This window comes from Globicephala melas, chromosome 19 (genome assembly GCF_963455315.2).
Source record: "Globicephala melas chromosome 19, mGloMel1.2, whole genome shotgun sequence".
NCBI classification, from domain to species: domain Eukaryota; kingdom Metazoa; phylum Chordata; class Mammalia; order Artiodactyla; family Delphinidae; genus Globicephala; species Globicephala melas.
This window is the reverse complement of record NC_083332.1, coordinates 9878075-9905586: the sequence shown is the minus strand read 5'-3', so window position 1 is coordinate 9905586 and position 27512 is coordinate 9878075. Positions and strand designations below refer to the sequence as shown.

At 59.1% G+C, this 27512-nt stretch overlaps 1 protein-coding gene across 2 annotated transcripts in view; it reads left to right on the top strand.

The window, feature by feature from the left end:
* PPP1R37 (protein phosphatase 1 regulatory subunit 37) overlaps positions 1-27512 on the top strand; it is a 43486-nt gene that overhangs the window by 13234 nt on the left and 2740 nt on the right. For both annotated transcript variants that reach the window (XM_030873936.3, XM_030873935.3), the window contains exons 2-11: positions 21190-21287; positions 22025-22070; positions 22299-22399; positions 23094-23213; positions 23677-23827; positions 23919-24074; positions 25260-25372; positions 26034-26175; positions 26274-26440; positions 26554-27268. In XM_030873936.3, the coding sequence (XP_030729796.2) occupies positions 21190-21287; positions 22025-22070; positions 22299-22399; positions 23094-23213; positions 23677-23827; positions 23919-24074; positions 25260-25372; positions 26034-26175; positions 26274-26440; positions 26554-27268 (1809 nt within the window). The remainder of the gene's footprint in view (positions 1-21189; positions 21288-22024; positions 22071-22298; positions 22400-23093; positions 23214-23676; positions 23828-23918; positions 24075-25259; positions 25373-26033; positions 26176-26273; positions 26441-26553; positions 27269-27512) is intronic.

The following is a 27512-nucleotide window of genomic DNA, read 5'->3' as shown; positions in this document are numbered from 1 at the left end:
TCAGGTTTTTGCGTGGCCGCACACTTTCATGTTTCTAGGAGTGAAACTGCTCGGGCATCTGGTGACTCTAACCATTTGAGCAACTGCCCCACTGATCATGCCCCTCCGTTGAATGAGGGTTCCGCTCCCTCCACGCCACGTCCTTGTCGTTAGCCACCCCAGAGGGTATGAAGTGGTGTCTCATCGTGGTTTGGATCTGCATTTCCCTGACAGCCGATGATGTGGAGCATCTTTTCACGCGCTTCTTGGGCCCTTGTATATCTCCTTGAGGGAAATGTCTATTCAGATCCTTTGCCCGTTTTAAAATTGGATCATTTGTCTTCTGGTTGAGCTGTGAGAGTTCTATATATATTCTAGATGCAAGACTGTTATCGGAAACGACACGCACCACATGTGCATGAATGTCGTCAGCGTGAAATGCCAGAGCACTTCCTTCCCATCTCTTTTCTTTGGCTCCATACACCGCCACAGATGCATAAAAATAAAACTGGCTGGAGCCTGTGCATACGGTTGAGTGTCCTGCATTTTTGCTTCATTTTCCATTTTTTACGAAGCATGGTTACAATCCATTGTCATCATCAGGCCGTTGCCATTTGTTCCAGCCATTTCCGCGTTGCTGAGCATTTAGGTCCTTTCCAGTTTTCAGCTGCATGAATAATGCAGTGACGTTCAGCCTTGTCCATAAATCTTTCTGTTCCTCACGGGTAGCTTTCTCGGAAGAAATTCTTAGAAGGTGGTTTTACCAGGTCAGAGGGTAGGAACCTTTGAAGTCTCATATACTGTCTGTGCCCACACAGGACTGGAAGCCTTGAGGGACTTGGTTGTATCTCTTGATTTTTTTTTTTTTTTTGTGGAAAGAATGAATAAATGAATAATACTTGCATTTGGGTGTCTTGATGCCAAGATGGTATTTTGTTTTAATGAGCATTCCTTTTTTAAAATTAATTAATCAGTTAATTAGATTTTGGCTGCATTGGGTCTTCGTTGCGGTGCGCAGGCTTCTCATCGTGGTGACTTCTCTTGTTGCGGAGCACGGGCTCTAGGTGCACCAGCTTCAGTAGTTGTGGCGCATGGGCTTAGTTGCTCTGCGGCATGTGGGATCTTCCCGGACCGGGGCACGAACCTGTCCCCTGCATCGGCAGGCGGACTCCCAACCACTGCGCCACCAGGGAAGCCCTGGCAGGTGGATTTTAACCACTGAGCCACCAGGGAAGCCTTTAATGAGCATTCCTTAACTAGTAGTTAACCTGTTTATCGTTACCATGTTAGTTACATACTTCCCAGAGTTGCTTCCTCATGCCCTGTGCCCATTTTTGTTTTGGGACTTTTTGTAAGCATTCTATGTCTATTTCAGATATTGAGTGTTTGGAATTTCATTATGCAGATAGATTTTTCCTCATTTATCATTTGCCTTCTGGAAAGGTGGAGGCGGGAGAGCCTCCTTAGAAAGAATCACTTTCCCCTTTGCTCTTTCACTGGCTCTCCAGCGCAGAGGAGGGGGAAGCAGCCCGGGCCCTGGGGGCAGTGCAGTGGCGGCCAGGCCCAGGCGAAGGGACGGCAGGTTCCGGAGAGGTTCTCCTGTAAACACAACTGCAGCCACTGTTTGCTGAGCACCGGGCCGAGCAATCCGGTGCAGCTGGTGGGGCCCCTCATTTTGTGACTTGGTACCATCAGTCACTTGCTGAGGTCACGCTTCTTCGCGGAAGGTGGCAGAGGCCAGGGCGGCCCGGGCCCTGGGCACATCCAGTCTGCCTCCGCTGCAGCCTTCATGAGTCCCCGGGAACCTATACCCCAGCTCCTCCAGCACTCACGTGCCAGGCCTCTGCGCTGGCTCTTGCCTCTGCCTGGGAGACTCTCCACGACTTTTGTGCATCTGCTGACTGTCTTGTGCCTGCCTCCTCCAGTGTAAGCAACTTGGAGGGGACGTTCTAGCGCTGTGGTCACTGCCGCAGCCCTGGCATCTAGAACAGCGCCTGGCACAGAACAGGCACTCGAAAAATATAGGAAGGAAGGAATGGGTTTCTGACTCTTACTGGTCTTTTAGGTCTCAGCCTAAATGTTCCTCTCTCTTACAGGTCTTGCCCAATGACTCCCTCCAACCTAAATGATCATCACCTCTGCCCTATAAGAGTGTTTTCTTTCTTATAATTTGTCATTTTTATCTGTGTGATTATTTGCCTTCCTAGTAATTACTGCCCAAGGGCAGGGACGCAGATCTGTTTTGCTCTCTGTTGTCTGCCCAGCCCAGATCGTTAGGTAAAGAATGATACGTCCTTTAGTTCCCAGACAGACCTCGTGAGGGTAAGTGGTGTTACCTTTCGTAGAGGAGGAAAGTCAGGTTGGGCAATGAGAAGTTCCAGGCACCCAGTGTCCATCCCTGGAGCCTTTGCTGGACCAGTAAACAGCTCACAGTTACTTGATTTTAAAATTCCAAACTCAAACTCCCCAGTGCCTCCGAGTCCAGCTGGCCATCTGGCGCTTCTGCCCGGAAGCCTGAGGTGGGCAGCCTGAAATAGCCCAGCTGGTTCTGGCAGGGCTGGTTGTTCCCTGACGGGCACTGGCTTTCTCAGAGGTCCCCTTCCCCGAGCTTGGCGTGTCGAGCTTGGTACCTAGGACTTCAGTGGGTAGCAGTGATGGGAAGCAGGGAGCCCCTGAGTGTCTTGCAGACCCTTTTCAAGCACCTCGATACCCCCAGCCCCATGCTGGGTCCCTTGCCTGTTTGCCTTATTTGACCCTGACAGCGACCTTCAGTTCCCCAGAGGCGCCTCAGTTCTCTTTCCTCTGAGACTTTGCACGTGCTGTTCCCTCCGCTGCAACACTCTTCTCCCTCCTCCTGCTTTTTTTTTTTTGGCCATGCCAGGTAGCTTGCGGGATCTTAGTTCCCCAACCAGGGATCGAACCCATGCCCCCTGCACTGGAAGCACGGCGTCCTAACCATTGGACCGCCAGGGAAGTCCCTCCCTCTCTCTGCTTTTACAATTATTGTTATTAAATTCTTTTCTTGGCATATGAACTGCATATGTAACATACGCGTAAGTTCAAGCGTAGTATCATGAACACCTCTGAGCCTCCCAATTTACGGCTGAGAGCATTGCCATTGACTTACCTCTGTCTCTGGGTGGGCGGGTGGAGCACAGAGCCCTGTGACTACTACGACGCATACTGTGAATGTCATGCCTCTTTTTTTTTTTTTTTTTTTTTTAAGTTTTATCACCTATGCGTGTATGCTGAAAAATAAGGTGTTTGGTTTAACTTGTTTTTGAGTGTTATAAAAATGGCATTGTGTCGTGAGTGGACTCCTGGGGCTTGCCTTTCCTCTCAAAGTTAGTGTCCCAGTTCCATCCATGTAGATGCTCTAGAGTTTTCCATCGTGCGACTGTGTCTTAGATTGCCCGTTGTGCCGTTGGTGGACCTTTGGGCTGTTTCTGGCTTTCAGTATTACAAACCGGTACAGCTGTGAACTTTCGTGTACACGTCACCTGGGGTGCGAGCAAGAATTTCGCCAGAGTACAGACCTTGGAGTGGAATTGCTGGTTGTAGTTGGAGCTGTGCAGCGTTACGTGATCGTGCCCAGCCCTCTCAATTGGATATTCCCTCCTTTACTTGGCTGACTCCTACTCATTCTCCCTGGGTCTCCTTACCCGCTTTCCTTCCTTCAGCAGATGCCCGTGGAGCACCTGCCCTGTGCCAGGTGCAGCTGTGTTCCAGGGTGCAATGATGAATGAGACTCACAGACCCTGTGCTCACATGACCAGCATTGTTAGGTAGCCTCTCCTCCAGGAAGCCCTCCCTGACCCCCGGACCAGGTTAGGTGCTCTTCTGGGCTCTCCTACCCTAGCCCTGCCCCCTCAGGGTCATCACTGTCTGGGAATGGGTCTGTCTCCCCCACTGGACTGGGAGCCCCGTGTAGACAGGGATCAGAGCTGCTTTGGATACCGTTTTCACAGTATCACCGCCTGGGGTGGGGCGCAGAGCAGCTGTGAAGGATCTGTTTAGTTACTGCTGAGACACTGACCCTTGAGGCAGGTGGCATTAAGAGAGAGAAATGGAGTCCAGTATCCAGTACTTGTTGGAGTTAGACTCAGGCCCCAGGCCCATGTGGTCCAAAGTCCAGCACCTCCGCAGATGGCTGAGCACGCAAGATGCCTGGGACCCGTGCTTGGCCCCGTGGCAGAAGGAGGGACCGTGGCCTCTGCCCTCGGCAGCTGAGAGACAAGCCACTGCCCCAGCTGCTCCCTCCTCGGGCAGTGGGGAGGGCTGGGCAGCAGTGCCTCGCTGAGGAGCGGGAGGCCTGCCCAACCCTCTGGGACTTGGAGCTGGTGTGGGTGTTCTTTTTTTTTTTTTTTTGCGGTACGTGGGCCTCTCACTGTTGTGGCCTCTCCCGCTGTGGAGCACAGGCTCCGGACGCGCAGGCTCAGCGGCCATGGCTCACGGGCCCAGCCGCTCCACGGCATGTGGGATCCTCCCGGACCGGGGCACGAACCCGTGTCCCCCGCATCGGCAGGCGGACTCTCAACCACTGCGCCACCAGGGAAGCCCGTGGGTGTTCTTTTGAAGAGGGCAGGACTGGGAGGTGTGCGAAGCCTTGCAAAAGGTGGACGAGGCAGGAGCCGAGGAGTCCCGGAGGAGCAGTCGGGGCTGCGAGGGGCGTCTCGGGCCTGTAGGTCTGTACCAGCTGGGACGGTGGTGGCTGCTGTGCTCAGAGCGCCCGCTGTGTACCGGGCGCAGCGCTGAGTGCTCTCCGTGCGCCAGCTGGTCCTGTGCGCACCCCGTCCCACGGGATAGGTGGTATTGTCGCCCCACTTCACAGATGAGGGGGGACCGTGAGTCGCAGAGGGTGGAGTCCAGCTCTCCCGGCTCGTCCCCCAGGAGTCTGCTGCCTTCAACCCTGTGCGGCGCAGTGGCAGCAAGCGGGTGCCTGGAGCGCTAGGCTGAGAGCTTTCCCTCCCGCTCCTGATTCTTCTCGGCCCCCTGCAGGGTGGGGAGCAGCACCGCCCGCTGCAGGCGGGATGACTAAGGAGCAGCGCTGCGTGGCCCCGCGCCACACCTGAGAGGCCCGGCCAGGCTGCTCCCTGGAGGCCTTTTCTCCTGCTGCTCTTGTTGGTCCTCATTTGTCCCCAAGGCTTCACTTCTGCGCCCTTGGGTGCCCAGCCCTGGGTAAATATTTGTCTTCGGGCAAGCAAGAGTGGTGCGACCAGGAGGCAGGGGACAGGTGGAGGCAGCTGGTTTGTAGCCAGATGCTTGGGGAAGCTCCGGGTGGAGCTGAGCACTTTGTTTGCCCTGTTCTCATCCTGCGTCCGCTCTCGGCGGTGCTGCCGAGGCGTCCGGCTGTGCGCCGCTGCTGATGGTGACTGCAGGTTAACTACGCACCAGCCTTATGCCAGACACTTCACACGAGTGATCTCAGTGACTGCTTCCAGAAGCGTGTGTGTGTGTGTGTGTGTGTGTGTGTGTGTGTGTGTGTGTGTGTGTGTGTGTGTGTGTTTCATTGGCACCATTTTCCAGAAGAGGAGACTCGACCGTAAAGAGATTAGGGCCTTCTCCTGTAGCGGTTAGGATCTGTTTAAGTTGTCAAGGCCAGAATCATCCACTTGGGGCCATGTGAGGTAAATGAGAGTGTTCACTGGAAGGGCACAGGGGCCTCTGCCAGTTCCCGGGCCCGGGGGAGGAGGTGGGTGCCTGAAAGCCGACGGGAACCAGAACTGCTTCCAGCTCTTTGGGCCACAGGCACTGCTGATGTGTTCCTCTTTCTGTCTGCTCACGAGCCAATAGTTTGGCCGTCCTGGTGGTCAGGACAGGACTGCCCAGTCCAAGTCCCTGGCGCAGGAGGCGCATGCAGGCTGAGCAAAGATCCCATATCCTTCCTGTCAAATGGGGCCTGAGAGGGCCAGGCTCACCCTCGTGGGGGCTTGGGGACAGCTCTCAGAGAAGGGGTCCTGGGCTCCACAGGCACCGCCGAACGCACAGTCTGCCTCCAGAGGCCACGCCCTCCGGCATCGGCCACACTGTTCTGTGTTGAGAAGGCAGGTTCGTGCCACGAGGCAGAAAGTCACCAGTGTCCTCAGATGTACACGTCTCTTTGGGAAGCTCCTTCCAGCTGGAGGCTCATGGAGGCCTCAGCGGACCTCCCGAGACACACAGACACAGACACACACACACAGACACAGACACACAGACACACACACACACACACACACACACACACACACACACACACACACACAGAAGAAAGCCCTCAGTCAGAGGCACAGTCTTGGACACTTGTGTTGGGTGGGTGTCGTTAGGCTCCACCCACCCAGGATTGGACGTGTTTCCTTGGTGGTTCACGTGTCAGCCAGTGTTGAGCTCTGTGCCTGGACCTGTGCCGGGGATGCAGCAGGGCCAAGGGAAACGTGGCCCCTCCTCATGGGCTCGCGGTCCAGAAGGGGAGTCGAGAGAGACAAATCAGCCAGGCTGCCAACACAACCCACACAAGGGGGTGGGAGGACACAAGCCCAGGGCCGGGACAGAGAAGAACGTGGTGGGGCCGGTGGGCCAGCACGTGGCTTAGGTAAGAACATCAAACACTCGGACTGTCCCACCCCCTCTCCGAACCTGATGAGTTGGACTCCAGACCCAGGCCTGTCTGCGCTCGTCTCTGTCCAGGCTGTTTGTCCTTGGCAAGTCCTCCACCTCCCTGGGCCTCGGTTGGTTTCCTCTTCTGGAAAGGGTGGGGGAGGGATATCGTACCCCAAACAGTGGCTGTGGACGGAAAGGTGGTCAGGTTTGGTTAAGAGCAGACTGTGGAGCCAGACTGCTTAGACCTGAATCCCAGCTCCTCCCTCGCTGGCTCTGTGGCCTTGGGCAGGCTCCTTAACTTCTCCTGCTTCAGGTGTATTTTTCACATGGGGAGTAAATCCTACCTCATTGGGTTGTTAAAAGCAGTAAGTGGGGACTTCCCTGGTGGCGCAGTGGTTAAGAATCCGCCTGCCAATGCAGGGAACACGGGTTCGAGCCCTGCTCCGGGAAGATCCCACATGCCGCGGAGCAACTAAGCCCGTGCGCCACAACTACTGAGCCTGCGCTCTAGAGCCCGCGAGCCACAACTGCTGAGCCTGCGTGCCACAACTACTGAAGCCCGCGTGCCTAGAGCCCGTGGTGCTCCGCAGCGAGAGAAACCACCGCAGTGAGAAGCCGCGCACCACAACAAAGAGTAGCCCCCGCTCGCCGCAACTAGAGAAAGTCCATGCAGAGCGACAAAGACCCAATGCAGCCAAAAAAAAAAGTAAATTAAATTAAAATAAAATAAATTTAAAAAAAAAGCAGTAAGTGAAGTAATACACTAGCAAAGTGCTATGTGTTTGCAGTTGTTAGTAGTAACACTTTAGAACTAAAAGTTACCCGTCACACAGCTGGCTCTTGGGTCCTTAGTGCGCCCTGTGCAACTGGGGACCCAGGGATTGAGGCCTTGACTCCCCCCCTCACCCTCGAGCACTGTTGGCTTTATCAGACTCCTGCTGAGTGTGAGGCTCCCTGGTGGGCCCGGGTAAGGCACATGTGACTTGGAAAGCTGCAGGCACCTCCTGACTGCACGTGTTTCTGTAACAGGATCTTCAGCTGGGCCAGGCAGCTTGGAGGGTCCGGATGGAGGTGTGATGGTGCAGGCCGGTGGAGTAGGCAGGTCCTCCCTCTTCCTGGCTGGGGGTGTAAGCCCAGCCCGACCCCTGCAGCTGGCCATCCTGCAGTGCGTGGTGGTGGTACCGGCTCCCCGAGTCGTGATGCCTCCCTCCCAGGAGGAGGCAGGGAAGACCACTCTTGTCACCCCGGAAGCTGTGGGCATCACGGCCCCTTAGCAGGCCCAGGGCCTGAGAGGAAAGGACTGGCCATCCCAGCCTCTCCGGAGGGGCCTCCTGTCCAGGGCACAGTGTGGTTTCCTGCCTCTGTCACGTGGTTCTCTGGGGAGAAGGGAAGGGAGGCTTTGTTCGGTTCACAGAGCAAGTCATCTCATTCATTCACTGCAGGGATGTCCCTAGACTCAGGGAGCCCTTGGTCTAGGACGGAGAGTGAGCAAGCAGACAGGTACAGATCGGGTGTGTCCCATGAGGACTCAGAGGGAGGTAGTGGAGAATAGTGGGTGTGGGGGAATGCTGCTTTAGAAAGGGGCCGGAGATCCTATGCTAGTAAACTCACTCTTTGCCTGTTAAAAAAAAAAGGCGGGGGGCCAGAGAAGGCTTCTCAGAGGAGGTGACCTCTGAGCTGAGACCCGAATAACAGGTTAGGGAGAGCTGGGGGAGGGGGAGCTCTCTGACCCACGGACCTAGAGGCAGGAGCAAACAAGGTTAAGGCTGGGGGGGCAGTGACGGGGAGGATGGGGTGAGCCCGTTGCAGGGCTGAGTCAGGGGGCCTCATCCTGGGGCAGGTATTGGCCGTTTCAGTCCCAGTGCAGGGACAGACAATGGAGACAAAAAGGGCCAGAGCCCAGCCTGTTCCTTGCCACGGTCACCATGAGCTCCTTACGTGCCCGCCTGTCTGAAGGGCAGGCACTGCGAGGTGGTGGGTTTCCCTTCCCTGGGGGATCTGCCTGGAGTGTCCCTGCGCATCCTCACCGGGTTCTATGCGCAGCCCGCCCTGGCGTGTGTTTCTGAAGGTGCAAACCCAAACACACCACCTGGGGATCACCTCAGCCCCCCTCAGCTCTGGCAGGGACAGGCAGAGGGGCTGCCCAGGCAAAGGCCCAGCCTCGTAGACCAGGCTGGTTGGAGTGAGGCGGGTGGCAGCCCCCTTCCCTTCCAGAGGAGCTAGTCCTAGAGTGGCCCCTGGCATTGGTGTGGCTCCGGGACAGATCGAGCTTGACATCACCATTGGCAACGTCGTCTCTGCGGGGTGGGCATGCGCTGCTGGGAAAGTTACTGCTTCCACCCTCGACGTGCTCTGCGCTCCCTCGGACCCTCTGAGTTGCTGCAGGGCTGGTGGGCGTGGGGGAAGCCTCAGTGATTCGTCATTCGGAAGAATAACTCATGACCGGCGTCCCTTTACTCTTCCTGAGGAGTCACAGGCAGAGGTTCTTCCGAACAGGCCGAGCTGCTAGAAATCCCCACTGGCTGCTCCCCTCCCCTCCGTCTGGGCCCGTCACTGCCCTCATTCTGTGTCCAGCCCTCCTGGCACCCAGCCGCTGTCCCCCAGAGCACCCTAAGGGAACAGGTGGTGTACGATCTCGGCCGGGTCCTAGGGGAGTCCCAGCCTGGCAGTGGGCTGGGAAGCCAAGCCTGAGGGGTTGTAACTGCTGTGGACGGGGGCATCCAAGGACGCTTCTTGCTGGCGGGTGGGTAGCCGTGGAGCTGACTTTGGCCAACTCTGAAGGCCGTAGTGGCCCAGCAGTGAAAGAGGAGGGCCCGTGGAGTGCGGGGCCTGCGTGGTCACTCACGTGTCGCCACCTCTCTGAACCTCCTTTTCTTTGCCTTAGGTTGGAGGACTGTGAGGCTTCAGCTAGGGCACATGAAGGGGCTGCCCGAGGTGACAGCATAGTAAATGTCACTGTCAGTGGGCTCCCTGCAGAGCTCAGGGATGCCGCCATCACCAGGCTTGCGCTGGAGCCCTTGGTCCCCCTCCCTCCCCCTCATTGTGTGCCTCAAATTCCCCGACAGCCCTCCATCTAGCTGTCCTGTCCCTGGCCTGGGTGTGTGTTCCTTCCTTTCTCCAGGCCATATTCCCTGAGTACCTGCTGGGCCAGGCCCTCGGGAGCCACCCAGGGTGACCGCCACCACTGGACGCCAGGCCCGGCTTTGTAATTAAGGTTGTCGTGAAAGGCTGGCCTTGGCCTAACGCAAGCTTCCAGCCCCAGGCGTGAACCAGACTTTCCTCCCATCCCAAATGCTGCCTCTGGGCCCCGTGTGGACCACCAGCTCTGAGTGGCTGCTCCCCGCACCGCCCTTTAACTTTATTACGGAGATTTCCAGACATATGCAACAGTAGGAGTATAATGACCCAGGTGAACCCACTTCCCAGCTTCAGTAATGACCAGTATGTGACCGATCTTTATCCTCCGTGCTGCCCCACCCCCATTATTTTGCAGCAGACATCCTAGATATTGATCATCTCACCTGTACATTTTTCTGAGTTGCTTCTGAAGCTGTGGGGACGCTCCGCCCCAAGCCAGCTACCTCTGTTCCTCTGCTGTCATCTCCCCCCGGGCCAGGATGAGGCCGTGCTCTCTTGTGGCCCTGCACACGGTGGGTGGCTGTATGTGGTGCTCGGGGACAAGCACAGCCTCCCCCCGCCGAAGGAGGCCCCCACCCCGGGACGTGGCTTTGGGGGCCACCAGGAAGCCCAGTGGAGCGACTGGGAGCCTTCCTGCTCTGATTCCTGTGGCTTCGCTTGCTGCTCCATCTCTGTGTTAGTCTGCGTGCTAACAGCAAGCGCTGGTTTTTGTTTTCTTCCTTTATTTCCTAAAAGGTGGCGTTCACCAGCACAGTGTTCTGCACTGTGCTTTTTATTTTTGTCTGCGTCGGGTCTTAGTTGCGGCGCGTGGGCTCCTTGTTGTGGTGCGTGGGCTTCTCTAGTTGTGGCGTGTGGGCTCAGTAGTTGTGGCGCGCGGGCTTAGTTGCCCCGTGGCACGTGGGATCTTAGTTCCCCGGCCAGGGATTGAACCGGCGTCCCCTGCATTGCAAGACAGGTTCTTAACCACTGGACCACCAGCGAAGTCCCTGCACTGTGCTTTTTCGCTTGATGTGTCTTAGATGTTGTTCCCTATTGGCTCAGAGAGAGCTGCCTCATTCTTTGTGGCCGCAGAGAGTTCCTGTGCACGGGTGGACCAGGGTGTATTGACTGCTCCCCTACTGATAGGTACTGGTGTCAGTTCAGGTCTCTGTTTGCAAACAGTGCTGCCATGAGTAACCTTATAGGTATATAAGTTTGCACCTTTGCAAGGGTATCTGTAGGATGATTCTCCAGGAGTGGCGTGGCTGGAGCAAAGGGTACATGCATTTGTATTTTGGAGTTTTGACTGGTGTAGCCAAATTGCTTTCAAAAGGGGTTGTACCGGTTGCTGGGGACACCGCTGCTCGAGGGCGCGCCTGCTTCCCACGGTCCCCAGCGTGTGCTGTCCAGCTCGTGGTTGCTGGCCTCTCTGGTAGGTGAAAAATCTGTCAGCATACTTCCGTTTAATTTGAATTTCTCTTTATTCTGAGAATCACTGAGTGTGTAAGAATTCTGCACCTCAGTTTCCATCTTTGGGGAATGGACTGGAAGAGGCCTTCTTGGAGGGGCAGAATGGGGAATTCAGTGAGCTCCCACAGCGAAGGGCCCCTCCCCAGTCGAGGAGCCAGCCCAGCGGTAGGGAATGCAGGAGGACAGCATATGGGACCAGCTCCTGCCTCCGCTTCCAGCTGGAAAAGTGTCCCTGGGCAGGTGACTCGCCATTTGCAGGCCTCATCTGGAAGGCAGTGGGCTATAAGCCCTACTTCTCAGGGCTGTTAGGAGGCGTAAATGAGATCAGGTTCGTAAATCCCTTAGTCTGTCTGGGGGTAGGTGCAAAACGATGGCTTTACCAAGCACCAGGGAGGCCCCTGCACACGGTGTGTTCCCTCCCCTCCTCTGCTGTGCGCCGGAGAGGATTCTGGGCGTGGAGGGGTGGGAGGCCACGTTTGGAAATGCAGGGCATTGGCTGGAGGGATGGGGTCAGAAGCGCGGACCTGGATTTAGATGCCCCCACCCCCCGGGCTGAGGGACTTCCTCCTCGGCGCCTCTGTCTCCCCGTGTGTCCAGCCTGTGTTCTCGGTTGCAGACCTGGAAACAGGTCCCTGAAGGACTCATAGCAGAGGAGTATATGGGGGGAGGATGTCACCGGGCAGGTAGAGAACCAGACCTAGGAGGGGTGGGAGCGGGCAGCTGCACACCTAAGGTAGGCGCTTCCTCAAATACAGGGAAGGGGCTGAGAGAGCCTCCCCCACCCTCGAAAAGTGACCAGTGCCCCAGTGAAGAACGACGGCCGCATCCCAGGGTTCTCATGCAGTGACCTTGGAGGCGGCCGTGGACAGCGGTGAACAGGTGGTGCGATGCCTCGTCTCCTGGGGTCTCTGGATGTTCACAGTTGGGTGCTGGGTGCTCCATGGCATCCTTCTGTGGCTGCCCACCAGTCCTTGGTACCCGTGGCCTGGCCGAGTGAAGTACCCCCGTGAGAAGCCTCTGAGGGCCCCGCACACTCTGATTCCGTGCCCAGGGCAACACGGGCCAGGGAATGAGGAAGAGCCGCACGTCGGCAGCATGAGGCACGTGGCTCTGCAGAGACAGGGGCCGCAGAGCCTCATGTCTGCGGCGGCGGTGGGACCCCCGCCCACAGCTTTGTGGGTGCTCCCTGCCTCCTCCCTACTTGGGGCCCAGGAGCCCTTGCGTTGCTCTGCCTCTGTCCTGCCCCCGCCCCACCTTTGGGGCGGCCCAGGCCGTGGGAGGGATGTGTGTGGCGTTGCGGGACTGCAGGAAGCATCCGGGCCCCTGAAGGGGATGTCTGGAAGTGGCTACTCTGGGCTAAGCAGGCCCATCTGTGACCTCATCATACGCGCACCCTCACTGCCTGAGTAGGGGGCGCCGAGAGAGAAGGCGTCTTCCCTGAGCTCACCCGGCTGGCCTGGGCAGAGCTGGGGACTCAGCTGCCTGTCCTTCTGACTTCAAGGACCCACCGCCTGCCCCAGCCTCTGCCTTCATTTGCTCTGTCAGCAAATGGTCAGCACCTGCTGTGCACCCAGTGTGTGCCCTTCTGGGGTTGCTTCAGTGAACGAAAGCAGTGACATCCTTGCCCTCCTTGCAGCATAAGCACACACAGATCCTAAAGCTTTCTGTTGGTCGTGAGTAGTGCCGCACGGAATGAAGCCGGGTACAGGGATGGACAAGGACACACACAGAGTGAAGCCGGGTACAGGGATGGACAAGGACACACACAGAGTGAGGCCGGGTACAGGGATGGACAAGGACACACACAGAGTGAGGCCGGGTACAGGGATGGACAAGGACACACACAGAGTGAGGCCGGGTACAGGGATGGACAAGGACACACACAGAGTGAGGCCGGGTACAGGGATGGACAAGGACACACACAGAGTGAGGCCGGGTACAGGGATGGACAAGGACACACACAGAGTGAGGCCGGGTACAGGGATGGACAAGGACAAAGGGGGCTGTTTTCTGTAGGGTGGTAGGGGAAGGCCTCCGAGGAGGCAGTGTTGGAGCAGAGACCTGCAGGCAGGGAGGGAGAGGAGACCATGAGGATATAAGGTAGAAGAGTGCTCTGAGCAGAGGCGCAGCAGGTGCAAAGGCCCTGAGGCCTTATATCCAGGTGGCTCTGTCACTGATGAAGATCGGGTGGGGACCTTGACTACTGTAGCCCCTGAGCCGGGTCTGCCCTCGCACCTCTAGGAAGACACCCCCAGTCCATGCTCAGCGGCTGAGGCCTCCATGGGTGGCCTCCTCCAGCCTCCTTGCCGACCCCCTCCTCTCACATACCCTGGACCCTCCCAGTCCTGCAGCTCACCACCCAGATGCACAGTGCAGTCTCTGCTTCTGTACTTTGTCCACAAAGCTCCCTCTGCCCAGGATGCCTTTCCCCCTTTGCTGTCTCACTCTTCAAGACCTTCTCTGGGAGACGTTTCCAGATGCTCTCTTCCCAGCAGATCCCAGCTGGCCTGTCCTCCATGCCTCCGTGATCCCTCCTCACTCCCTCTCACGGCTGGTGATGCTGCGTTGCGAATGCTTCTGGGTTTGTCTCCTTGTCCACACGGGGGCTCTGGGATAGGGCCAGCATGTGGGGGAATTGGTGGCTGCTTACTAGGGGACTTTGGGGGAGGGGAGAAGGCTGTCCCACACCTGCACTTCTCACCTGAAGCCACCGGTACCTGTGGATGTCCTGTGGAGACCCGGTCTCAGCAGGTGCTGTGGGGAAACCCCGGAGGGCGTCCCTGCTCAGGGCAGGACTGGCTCTCCAGGCCCCAGAAACCACAAAGAGAAAGACGGATCCCTCTGGCAACCTCCCTGTCCTTCTGTTAGAGAAGGCTGCGTTTCTGCCGCCCACCAGACCCCTGTGTCCAGCCTGAAGCTGAGGGGCCTGAGGACCGCAGGGCACCAGCGTCAGACGGGAACAGTCCTGGCTTTGACACCCCACCCCTTCCCAGCTGCATGACCCTAAGAGGCCAGTTAGCATCCCCAGAGGTTTCCTTCTGTGTGCATTGATAGGTAGTGCGCTCGGGGTATCTCTGCTCTGCGGGACTCTGATGAGGATTAAAGATCCAGCCACAGGGTGCCCGGCAGGATGCCTGGTAGGGAATCGGGGTGCAATAACGAGCACCTTGCACCTTTCTATACCGGGAGCGCTCTGAATTTGAGAGCCTGCCTCACAGAATGAGTAGTTTCTGGCCGGGTCTGGGCCTTGGCGGCCCTCTCGCCTTTCTCCGGGCCTCCTTGGTCTTCTGCACGTGGAGCAGGCCCCCACGCCCACCCCCCGCCCTGCAAGGTCAAGAGGGCTCAGTGTACCTTTGAGGCCTGGGACACTGGCCGGATGAGAGCTCCTCCATCTGTCCGTCACTCCTTCACCCTATCTTGGTGCCCTCTCTGTGCCTGGCCCTGGTCGGGGCAATGCTGGGGACACGCATGGACCACAACCCCGGGGCTCCCAGTCCAGTGGGGGAGACAGACTGGTCCCTTAGACAGTGACAGTTCAGTGTGGGCAGGGCTGAGGTGGGGGAGCCCAGAGGAGGGGTCATGGAGGGCTCCCTAGAGAAGGGGACCCTTGAGCCGAGGGTTGAAGTCAGAGTGTGATGCGTAGGAGGAGGGAGGGAATGAGGTGTGATGAAGCACTGGGCCTGCACTGAGAGGAAAGGGAAGAGGGGGGTGAGGCTAGAGCACAGTGCCCGGTGCGGGGGGGGAGGGTCCCGTGCATGGACAAGGCTCCTAGCTCAGTCCGGAGCCCTCACAGCGCCCTTCGAGGGCCTCCCTGGGTCGTCTGCATGCCCCCCTCCGCAGATGAGAAGCCCTGAAGGGCAGGGCACCCGGTCAGAGCCTCCCTGTCCTCCTAGTGCCAGCGCAGAGCTTGGCATGCAGTCGGCCTCGGGCGATATTTACTGATGAATAGCAAGACGGTATCTAAGTTGGCATCCTGGATTAGAAGCCTAACTCCAAGGGGCTGAAGCCGAAAGGGGGAATTTATTGGCTTATGGATCTGAGGAGCCTTGAATAGTTTCACTTCAGGCCTCGCTGGATCCAGGGTCTCAGACAACGTCGTCCGTCGGGACTCTGTCTCTCTTCACCTCTGAGGTCACCTTTCCAGTGAGTCGGCTTTGTTCTCGGGAGGTTCTCTCATCTTGGTGGCTGCCAGGGTGGCTGCCAGCAGCTCCAGAAGTGGGAGGCGACCTCAGCGACCCCTGCGGGCAGAGAGCTCTTATTTCCCGATAGTTCCAGCACAGGCCCTGGGAGGGGCTGTGGCTGGCCCTACACGGGTCAGCCACTGTGACAGGGGCTTTGGGAGGACAGTGGGGAGTGGAGGTAACATGGACGTCCCCCCCTGGGGTCCTGGGATGGCGTCACGAGGGAGGTGGTGGGACCAGTGCCCGTCTACCCAGGGAAGCAGGAGGCGAAGCGGGCCGGTTGGTGCTTTCACAGGCCAGGGCAGCCTCACCACAGGGGCAGGTGTGCGCCTGACGCGCCGTCTGCCTGGGGGACTGCTGGGGGTGTAGGCTTTAGCTCCCAGCTTCCACGTGCCTTTTCAGCACTGGCCTGGTCCCCTCTGAAGGTGTGAACCCAAGCGGCCTGGGTAGGGCAGGACTGTGTTCCACAGACAAGAGCCTGGGGAGTCCTGCAGGAAAGAGCCTGGAGAGCCGGGGTCCTGGGGTCCACATGGGCCTGGTCGCCCACTTGCCACGAGACTCTCAGTTTCCACTGTCAGGTGGGGTGACAGCGATGGTGCCCTTCCCTCTTGGGGAAGGAAGGGCGTGACAGAGCCTCCCAGGGTAGGCTCTGCTGATGCAGTGGCCAGGCCCTGGGGAGTGAAGGCCACCTGCGGTTAGCTAATGGAGGGGGTTAGAACCCAGGCCTGGCTCTGGGCTGCCCAGCAGCTTCTGCCTCGCTCGTCACCTCTGGTGTGCCCAGTCCTGGCGGCCTCCCTGTTAGGGGACCCAGTGGGCTCCCCCTCCCCAACCCTGCTCTCCTACAGATTCAGTCCTCCCTAGACCTCACGTAGTTCCTGGCGCTGCTCTGCACCAGCCCCGGTGGCCCCTGTCTCAGGCTGAGAGCAAAGTCCTTCCTGAGGCCGTGTCCCCGTCGCCTCCCGCCTCCGCCTCCTGCCACGCTGGCCTCCTGGTGCCTGGGATCCTGCCAAGCCTGTTCCCACCCTGTCACACTTCCCCTCCCAGGGGCCACTGCCACCGCTGTATTTGTATCTGTCTCATGCGTGTCTCCAACTAGCTGTTGAAGCCCCAGCAGTGAGAGTTGGCCCCCTACCCCCTTGTCCCCACTCCGTCCCCACCCCCCACTGTTGCTTCCTGGTTTTTGACTCCCACTTGAATGAGTACCAGCTCCAGGCTGGCAGGGGTGGCCTGAGTCATCGCCCCCTGGTGCCCAACCTGTCCTTGCATCTTGTGGGTGCCTTTGCACCTGTGTGCAAAGGAGAGACAGACTTTTCTGCCTGTCACCTGATGCCTGGCCTCAGGTTTCTGTCTGTCCCTTTGTGAGGGCAGGTGGGAGGGGGAGCAGTCTCCGCTTGCCCCACAGCCTCTTCCTGGGAGACCGGTACCCGCTGCACACAGCAGCGTCCCTCCCCAGGGCTCAAACCTTCGTCTTGGCCCCGGCCCCTGCCTCCCGCTCAGGCCTGTCAAGGTAATGTGAGAATGAAGCCGTGTTCCAGTTACAGAGCAAGACAGGTCTGGGTGTGCGTTCCAGTACTGCCGCTCCTGGCTCCGTGGCCTTGGACAGACGGCTTGCCCTCTCTGCGTTTGCTTCCCTCTATTACGAAATGGAGACAGAGCTGCCAGTTTCATAGGATCGCGCAGCTGGCTGAATGAAACTGTGCGTAGGAAGTGCTCAGAGTGGTGTCTTAACACCGAGTAAGTGCCTGATACCTGGGAGTGGTGACCACGGCCACCACCATCGTCATCTTTTTCTCAAGCTCTGTCTCCTGTTGAGTCAGGCCCCGCACTGGGTAGCTACTTGGCGGTGCCCTCACGTCCCTTATCTCCTGAGACCCTACAGATGTCCCTTTCAGAGAGGGAAAGAGGTTGTTGAGAATGTTTATCACGGTCTCACCAGGACAAGGATTGGAATGCAGGTCCTCTTATTCAAAGCCGTGACCTTGGCACATCTCATCCCGTGCTCTCAGCCCGTGCTCTCAACCGTGCTATGAGATGCCCCGTCTCCGGTGGGCAGCGTGAGATGCTGCCCGGGGAGGGCCTTCCCAAAGTCGAGCTCGCAGAGCACGGGAGGGAGGAGCCAGGATCCAAGCCCCCGACTTCGGGCTGGAGTGGGGCCCTCACCACTTTGCAGCCCCGCCCTCTGGAACCTGGCCCCAGAGCTCCGACTCGGGCCTCCCAGCCCGGCCCAACCCTAGTGTCCAGCCAGCACACCGCATGGGCGGCCCTCCTCCTCCCCAGCTCACCGCCCGCACGCTGAATCCTCAGGGTAGACCGGGCACACATGCATGTCTGTGGGTGCCGAGCTGCAGCCTGGAGGGCCGGGCCCCATGCTTTGGAGCCACTGCGGCCTGGGAGAGCGGCCCATTGACTCGCCGCAGCCTGTGTGGTTCGCTTAAGGCTGGACAAGTCGAGGGCGGATGACCTGAGGTAGAGGTCTTGATGATTTCGTCACAACATCACAAATGAGCAAGTGTGTGGCGGCCAGGGCTGAGCCAGCCGGCCTGGGCCAGCCCTGCCAGCTTGTACAGTGCTTGGGTGGCGCCTGGCGCGGCGGAAGTGCTGTCTCGATGCTCCACGTTATTTCTCCGAACCACCTGTACTGCCGTTCCCTTACCATTTTTTTTTTAATTGGTTCATTTAAAAAATTTGAATATGTTTCATCTCATTCATTTCCAAGTGATGGTTTTGATGTGATAGTGTTTTCTTCTTAGTATATGAATGAAACACACACATACGTAATGATTACTGCGAGGTTCTTCCCGACCCACCTGACACTCACGTGTGCCCACTGGTGACGGGCCAGGCCTGGGGACGTGCTCGTGATGCTGTTGGGGAAATCGAGGCAGGGTTGGGGTGCCTGCAGGCTGCCGAGCCCACGCCACAGTGCACCGACTGAATCCCCGCTTCTGTTCCTTTAGTGTCTTTCCCCAGTGCTGTCCCCACCTTGAACATGTGTCTCAGCATCAGAGGAAAGTGACAAGATGCACTTGTCATTCTTGTCTCCAGTTGCCCTGGGCCTTGGACCCCCATGTCTCTGAGTATGTCCATCTTTCCTACCCCCTGCTCTCAGCTTCCCCTGCTGTACATGAGTGGGCAGATGCAGCCTCCCCGAACCCTGGCTGTGACCTTGTATGAGGCTGTGCCTGCATCCAAACCCCATGGGCGCCTGGCTGCAGGGGTGGCTGGATGGTACCTGTGGCTGGTATGGAGGTGGCAAGGTCAGAGACCCTGGGCCTTGAACTCACCAGGAGGCTCGTCAGAACAAAGACCGACCCACTGGGCAGGATCCCAGGGGACTTCAGGAGCTGAAAGTCCTAGGCGGTCAGGGAGGGCTTCCTGGAGGAAGGGATGTCAGAGCTGAACACCTAAAGGACCAGCTGCAGTTTGAGAGATCGCTTAGGGCTCTTATTCCCTGTAGACTGTCTAGGACAGCGGTCCCCAGCCTTTTTGGCACCAGGGACTGGTTTCGTGGAAGACACTTTTTCCACGGACCGGAGGTGGAGCGGGTGGGGGTTATGGTGCAGGCGGTAATGCGGGTGATGGGGAGCAGCAGATGAAGCTCACTCGCTGGCCCTCTGCTCACCTCCTGCTATGCGGCCCGGTTCCTAAACAGGCCGTGGAACGGTAGCGTTCCGTGGCCCGGGAGTTGGGGACCCCTGGTCTAGGACACCGAGAACTGCTAGTGATGACCCCATGTGTACCCAGTACCCTACTTCATCCCCATCTGACATGAGCAGGCCAACCCCACCTTGGCCTGGGGGCCTTTACTGAAGGGAGTGTGTCTCTTTGGCCATCTGATAAAACCTGTGTGCCCTTTCTTGGAGTGATGATTTTTAAAGGCAAAAAGTAGGATTACAAAGGATATCAGTTAAAATACAGTTTATTAAATATTTAAAAAATCGTGATCTAGTAATTATGCTATTCCTTGTTGACACCTGAAATAACAGGATGTAGCAGCAGCTCGAATGACTTCCAAAGTAGTGATGAGCATTCAGAATCTACAAAAACTGTTAGGTGATGTGAAAACACCTGCCATTTCTATTGAGGACAGAGTCCCAGGGTCTGCTAAACAATATTTCTTTTTTCTCTCTTTTTTGTGCTGTGTTAGTAAGAAGGAAATGCTGAATTTCATTTCAGTTCAGTTAGTGCAAATAAAAAGGCAGTTTTTCCCCACTCAAGTTCATGGACCCCCTGGGGGTCAGTGGCCCCTGCTTGGCTGGACTCCCTGAGGCAGCTGCAGGCCAGCTCCTGTTCCCCCGCCCGCCCCCAAGAGCTGGGAGCCACCAGGCACACGATTGCACGTCAGAGAGCTCCCTTGCTAGGCCTGCGGGGGGGCAGCTGACACTGGGGAAGGCTGTGATCACCTATAGCTTCACCCAGGCTCCACCCCGCCTGCTTCCACCCAAGGAGGAAGAGAGGGGCAGAGGACCGGGCCTGCCCTCTGGGAAGCCTGGGGCCTCTGTCGGCTTCTTTCTTCCAGCAGCCCCACCCAACACAGTGGAGAGAGTTCTAGAGCAAATATTTGACTCTGCCTTTTACCAGCTGCCTGACCCCAGGGAGGCAGCTTTCCTTCCCTGGAAGACAGGGTGCTGCTTGATGAGGTCAGGGCATACGGCCCCCGGCCAGAGCAGTGGCCGGAGGGAGCATCCTCTCAGAGATGCTTGCCCAGAAGCTCAGCAGGGGCTCCCGCTGGCCCATCTGCTGCTCGGCTGGCCCTGAGAGCTTTCTGCTCCCAGGCCTGACCCTGTCCCTCCCCTGCTCAGAGCCTTTCCTTCCTGCCCTCCTGGTTGCCCCAGCACAAAATCCAAGCTCTTATAGCCAAAAACTGAAAAGAATACAGGTATCTTTTCACCTGGCGAATGGATAAACAAAATGCATACATCTGACAGTTACTACGTAGCACTACAAAGGGACCGAAACTCAAAATTGTTATGTTCCAGAAAGAAGCTGGCCACCAGAGGTCACATACTGTTTACCACCATTTTTGTGAAATGTCCAAAAAAGGCAAATCTGTGCAGACAAAGGCCAGCCTTACTTTCCACGTGGTGACAGGCCCTGAGCTTCCCGAGGACAGGGCTGTGCAGTTGTTGGGTTTGGGCTGCATCCCCTTGTTCATTTCGGGAGCCACTGCCTGTAACCATGGGGCACCAGGGCCGTGTCAGGGACTCTGACGGCTGCCATATCCCTGGGCCAGGAAGCCCCGTCCTGAGTACCGTCCAGGAATATTTCACTGTTGAGGGAGCGGGGAGCCTGAGAAGCCACGTGGCATCTCAGTTAAGAGCTGAGTTCCGGCTCCACCGCTTAGCAGCTGTGTGGCCTTGGGCAAGGTGTTTCACTTTTCTGAGCTCCACTTCCTTATAAGGTCGAAGTGTGGATTCATTCTCTCATTCAAAAACAAACCCGCACAGATCAAAACACCTGCTCTGGGCCTGGCGCTGTGCTGGATGGTGTTGGGGACACAGTGGTGACCAAGACAGCCCCAGCCCTGCCCTTCTGGGACTCGCAGTCTAGAGGGGGAGACAGCTGACAAGTAGAAAAATGGCATGATAGTAGTTGTGTAATGTTCATGTGAAGGTGTTTGGGGAGCCTTGGGGAGTTGGGGAGGGTGGCGCTGGCTTGGTTTGGGGCCATCCGGGGACACCTCCCCAGAGCAGCAGTCACAGCGAGGCACCTCAAGGCAGGACTGAGCTCAGTGGGTTGCTGGAAGGAAGGTTTATCGTGGAGGGGGAGGGGGAGGGGGGATGGCACAGGCCAGTGGGCGGGAGTGGGGGAAAGAGACCCAGGGGTGTGGGAAGTCACAGGCCTGGGTCCTCTCTGCCTGCAGCCCAGAACGTGACCGTGGATGAGGTCCTCGGTGCCTACAAGCAGGCCTGCCAGAAGCTAAGCTGCAGGCAGATCCCCAAGCTCCTCAGGCAGCTCCAGGTAATGCCGCGTGCGGGGGGCGTGGCGGGTACCCTCCCCCCGCCCCCCAGCCCCCTCCGGGCAAGAGAGGGTGTACAGAGCGCTCCCCCCGCCCCGAGCCTGGTCGGCCAGCCAGGGGACTGTAAAAGTAATCGGGCTCTTCCCGAATGTTTAAGCAGTACAGAATTATGTGAAGTAGGAAGTTACTTGTCAAGAATCTTCCACTCCCCAAAGCAATTCTCTTCCCCAGGGGAAAAGCCACGTATACCAAATTTAAAAGTCTGAATGACAAAAGTAATGTATATTCTCTGACTTGAAAAAAAAGTTAAAATACTACAGATAAAAAAAGCAAAACCTGTTTCTCACTTCTTGCCCACGTCCCATGCCCCAGGAGTCCCCGCTGGTGACAGCTCGGGGTTTTCGTCCCCTGGACTTTCTGTGCCTTTATAAATAGAGAACGAGTCACTATCTAGAGGTACACAGACGCGAGGGCAGGTTCCGTTTTTATATGACGAGGGTGTTGCTGTACGCCTGGCCTGCTCGCCCCCAGCCGTCTCTCACAGGTGCCTTTCCTGCCACCTGTCCAGCCTGGTCGTGCTGGTAAAGCACTGCCTCAGTGCCTTCCCTCTGGATGGCTCATTCCAGAATGTTCCAAGGTTGCTTGTTTCAGAGCCCCGGCTGCCCCACTCTCAGGGAGGTCCAGCCTGGCGCCTGCAGGTGTCCTCCTGCCTTAACCACCATCCACTCTGCTTTCCCAGGAGTTCACGGACCTCGGGCACCGTATCGACTGTCTGGACCTGAAAGGTGTGTGTCTGGACGGGGCCGGGGCCCCTTGGGTAGCGAGCAGGGAGGTGTGGGCGCCCTTCCTGAGGTGAGGCAGGTGCTGCGAGCCGTGGGGAGGGGCAAAGGACCTTTCCTCCCCCGCTTGGCCCGGAGCCCGTGTCTCCACCCAGCCCCTCAACCCACACGCAAGTGTACACGCACAAGGGCACTCGTAGATGTGCACGCACACGGCGCTCTGTATCGTCCCAGGTGAGAAGCTCGACTACAAGACCTGCGAGGCCCTGGAAGAGGTCTTCAAGAGGCTGCAGTTCAAGGTCGTGGATCTGGAGCAGACGAACCTGGACGAAGATGTGAGCAGCCTGCCACTGCCCATACCCACTCCCTGAGCTCCCTGCCTCTTAGAGGTTTGGGGGGAGGGCATGGCAGGAGGAGGGAACCCCCTTGGACCAAGGCTGGGCGGGACCTCTTGAGGGACAAGACTGGGGAGATGTCCACTGTGGCCAGAGTGAGCGGGGGACGTTGGACTGTGTGTGAGGCCCAGAGAAGGGTCTCACAGACCCACCCCAAAGGCAGGGGTTTGTAAGCAAGGGAGAGACTTGGGGAGCCAAGCCGGAGGGGAGGTGTATGACCACCAGGAAGGAGCCTTTCCAGGAACGCGTGCCCCCCCGCCCGCTGAGAATCACAGTGCCTGCAGGGGAGAGAGTTTAAGAAACATTCTGAAAGCAGCCCCCGTGTTTATGCCCAGGTGTCCTCACCTCCCCAGGTCCGGAGGCCACCAGGAGCCCGGGGGGAGGGCTCCTGGAGACCTGAGGCCCAGGGACGGCAGAGGCCTGTCCTGGTCACGCAGCACATCACTTAGACCGCTCTGGGGAGCGAGTAAGAGGAAGCAGACCGGCTGCAGCAGGACAGGGGAAGGGTTGGTTGCCGGAACCCAGAGGTGCCAGAGCAGCACCAGGGCTCTCCCGCCCCCAGTCGCTCAGCCCCTGCCTCCTGGCTTCCCCGGGCAGCCGCACCCTGAGGCTGAGCCCCGCTGTCTCTGCCCAGGGTGCCTCAGCCCTCTTCGACATGATCGAGTACTACGAGTCGGCCACCCACCTCAACATCTCCTTCAACAAGCACATCGGCACCCGGGGCTGGCAGGCCGCCGCCCACATGATGCGCAAGGTGGGTGCCCCCTACCCATTCCCTCTCCAGGGCCCCCAACCTGTAGGGCCTGGGTCCACGAGCCGTCAGAGGGTGCTGGGCCCCAGCCTGCAGGCCAGTGAGGAGGCAGTGCCAAGAGGCACCCTGCTGCAGGCCCGCCCCGGCCCCTTCTCCCCCTTCAGGCGTTTCCCCTCCTCCTCCACTTGCCTGTAACGTGTCCCTTGGAGGCGGCTGTGGTCACCATTCCCGTTTCACTCACATACGGGGCGTCTCTGCCACACACGAGTCAGCGAGCTCAGCTGTCACCAGCACTGCCTCGCTCACCCCCGCGGCCCCAGGCTGGCCTTCCCTCACCAGCCAGTGTCCCCAGCCACAAAACCAGGTGGCCCTGCTGCTCCCGGGGATACTGGGACGTAGGGCGGGAGGTCCCCCAGAGCGGGGAGGGCCGGGGCCAGCCTGACCCAGCCCCACACCTGCCACGCAGACAAGCTGCCTGCAGTACCTGGACGCCCGCAACACGCCCCTGCTGGACCACGCGGCGCCCTTCGTGGCGCGTGCCCTGCGCATCCGCAGCAGCCTGGCGGTGCTACACCTGGAGAATGCCAGCCTGTCAGGGCGGCCCCTCATGCTGCTCGGTGAGCCCCAGGGCGGTGTGCTGGTGGGCTCGGGCTGTTGGCCGGGTCCCCTGGGCCTGGCCAGTCACAGTACCCTCCCCTTCTCCCCCAGCCACGGCCCTGAAGATGAACATGACTCTGCGGGAGCTGTACCTGGCCGACAACAAGCTCAATGGCCTGCAGGACTCGGCCCAGTTGGGCAACCTGCTCAAGTTCAACTGCTCCCTGCAGATCCTGGACCTCCGTAACAACCACGTACTGGACTCAGGTGTGTGCGAGGGCCGCGCGCCCCCACCCAGCCCCAGTCGCCCAGCACCCACTGTGTGCCCAGCCGGGTGCTCGTGGTACGAGAAGCACAGTAGTGGCCGAGATAGTCCCAGCCCTGCCCTCGTGGTGACGCCTCAGACTGGGCTGGGCTGTGGGAGCCCAGGGCAGGTGTCTGACCCAGTCTGGGGATCAGAGAAGAATCCTGGAGGAGGGAACAGCTCAGCGCTTCCTTCAGGATGAGGTGGGGTATTGAGCAGATAATTGAAATAATTCAATCTGGGGAAAGTGCCCTGGAGGAAACAAGGATGTTGGGATAAAGGGTCAACTGAAAGCTGTTTAAGGTGTGCAGGAAGGGGCCTCTGGGCGGTAATGAGGAGGCTGGGGTGGAACCAGCCGTTTTAAAAGCCTAGGCAGAGAATCCAGGCAGAGGGAGTAGCAAGTGCCAAGGCCCTGAGGTGGGAAAGAGCTTAGATATTAGATATCTGGGTGGGGGGAAGAGCCCTGGTGAGCCAGGAGGTGAGTGAGAAGCGAAGAGGGAGTAGTCAGCAAGGCCTTGCCAGCAGGAGGAATTTGATTTCGTCCCTGTTCACCGTCGAGCAGAGTCCCCTGGCGTCAGTGTGAAGACAGGGTTGCGGGAGAGGGTGCAGAGTGGGACAGTGAGGCCAGTGCCCTCCTCCAGGGCAGCTGGGCCTGGACACTACGTGTACTGAGCACCTCCCACGCGCGGGGCCTGTCGGCTCGGGGTTCACAGCCGTGAGTGCGGCAGGGGTCTCTGCGCTCAGGAGAGACAAAGCCAAGATATCTTAATGGACTGCTGAGTCTGTCGGATGGTAAAATGTGCTCTGGAGAAAAATAAAGCAGTGATGGCGGGCTGAGCTGTCTGCTGAGGTTAGGCTGACCGGGACTGTCCCGTGAGAGGGGGAGATTTGAGCAGAGATCTGGAACAGATGGTGGAGGCCTTCATCAGGGTGTCCAGAGGAGGAACGTTCCCGTTCCAGGAGTCGGGGAGCTGTGTGTGCCGGGCCCAAGGCAGGGCGGGCAGTAGCAGGAGGTGTCAGGGCCAGAGCCTGTGGGGCCGGGCAGGCTGGGGCAGGGGCTTCTGAGCGCTGGTGGGGTGGCTCCCGGGCCAGTGTCCCCCGGGGAGATTCCCCGGCCACAGACAGGACTTGCCCACGGGCCTCCCCAGGTCTGGCCTACATCTGCGAGGGCCTCAAGGAGCAGAGGAAGGGGCTGGCGACCCTGGTGCTGTGGAACAACCAGCTCACGCACACGGGCATGGCCTTCCTGGGCATGACGCTGGTGAGTCGGCCGGAGAGGGGAGGGGGGCAGCGCGGTCCGGCCCAGCACCTGTCCCACCCCCGGCTCTCGCCATCTTCCGGCTGTCGCGGCTCCCCGTCCTGCTCGTCCTGCCAGTTCAGGAACCTGCTGTCTTCCCCCAGCCCTGTTTGGTCTTTGCTTCAGCTTCTGCACCCTCTTTCCCTTGAGGAGAGTAGCCCTTCTTTCATTGTCTCTCTGCGTCCAGCACCATAGCCTGGTACAACGCTTTGTACGAGGTGAAAATGTTTTGCATAGAAAGTTAGCATTTCTGGAAGCCATCAGGAAGTCTTAAATCTTTCCGTTATGTGGTACTTAAAGCCAGCCCACAGGGTACAGAGACTCAGACCCAGGTTGAGAATTACCCACGGTCAGGCCTGTGCCCAGAGTCCTTGGGCTGCTGGCGAGGGCAGAGGCTGGGCCCGGGCTGTGGGGACAGGGGCCTGGCTGGACGCTCGCAGGGCTGCCGAGTGGACGGGGCAGCTGGCTCTTGGGAGACTTCTGCGTACACGAGGGATTTGGCCCGAAGCGGGAACGTGCCGGTGTTCGGACTGGGGCGCCCTGCCGAGGAGAGAGCGTGTGCGTTTGCCTCGTTCCTGACTGGCCTCCTGAGCCTTTCCTGGCTCTCGTGCGCTGCTTCCTCCAGCCGCACACACACAGCCTGGAGACGCTGAACCTGGGCCACAACCCCATTGGGAACGAGGGCGTGCGGAACCTCAAGAACGGCCTCATCGGCAACCGCAGCGTGCTGCGCCTCGGCCTGGCCTCCACCAAGCTCACGTGCGAGGGTAGGGCGCGGGGCCGGGCGCGGGAGGCGGGCTGGCCAGGCCGGGGGGCGGCCAGCCGGGTGTGGGCCCGTGGCCAGCCCCTGCGGTCCCCCTCCCAGGCGCGGTGGCGGTGGCGGAGTTCATCGCCGAGAGCCCCCGCCTCCTGAGACTGGACCTTCGGGAGAACGAGATCAAGACGGGCGGGCTCATGGCACTGTCGTTGGCCCTCAAGGTGAACCACTCTCTGCTGCGCCTGGACCTTGACCGCGAACCCAAGAAGGAGGCGGTGAGTGCGCTCTTCCCTGCGGGCGGGTGGGGGGCTGGCTGGCTTGGGGGCGGCCCCAGGACCCGCTGGGGGCGGGCCACCCAGAGCCCGAGCCAGGCCCGCTCTGCCCACAGGTGAAGAGCTTCATTGAGACGCAGAAGGCGCTGCTCGCTGAGATCCAGAACGGCTGCAGGCGCAACTTCGCGCTGGCGCGGGAGGAGCAGGGGCAGTGCCTGCAGCCGTCGGCCTCCATGGCCGAGATCGCTGTCTCTGAGCCCCAGCCAGACGCCGGCGCGCCCGCGGAGGAGCCTGCCACCGAGGCGCAGGAGAACGGGGGCCCCGGCCCCGGCGCCGGGCCGGACTCGGACTCAGACTCAGACTCTGAGGGGGAGGATGGGGACAGGGCTGAGGCCCCCTGCCCCGCCCTGGTGCCCCCCACGGACTCCCTGGGCCCTGGGAGCAGGAGCCCCCCAGGCTGCCCCTCCTCCCCCACCGAGCAGCGCATTTCCGTGTCCAGCCCGGGCCGGGGCCACAAAGTGTTCGTGGTGACCCGGGTGGAGAGTCCACCCGAGAGGGCAGAGCCTCCTGTGCCACCCGCCTCTCCTTCCCCACCTGCCCCTCCTCGTTCTCCATCCCCACCTGCCGTATCCTTCCTGCCCACCTCACCTGCCCGGACGCCAGCTGAGGCCGTCAGCACTCGGGACCCAGGGTTGTCTGAGCCTCAGCCGGAGCCGCCCCAGTCAGGGCCACCGCTGCCCAACGGCCTGAAGCCCGAGTTCGCTCTCGCACTGCCCCCGGAGCCGCCCCCAGGGCCCGAGGCCAAGGTGGGCAGCTGTGGCCTGGAACACGGTGAGAGGACCTCTGGGGCCAGGTGACTGGGGCCCCTGTGTGCTGTGTGTGACCCCGGCCGAGCACCTGCTTGTTGGTGTGCCTCGGTTTCCCCCTCTTTAAAGTGGCCCTTGAAGGGGCAGGGACAAGTGGGGCTTGGTCCTCAGTCCCCGCCTTACTTCCCTCGGATCCCGGGGAGCTCCTTGGGGGCGGGGCACGCAAGTTCTGTTGACTCTGTCTGATGGTCTCATTGGTACCTAGGCCT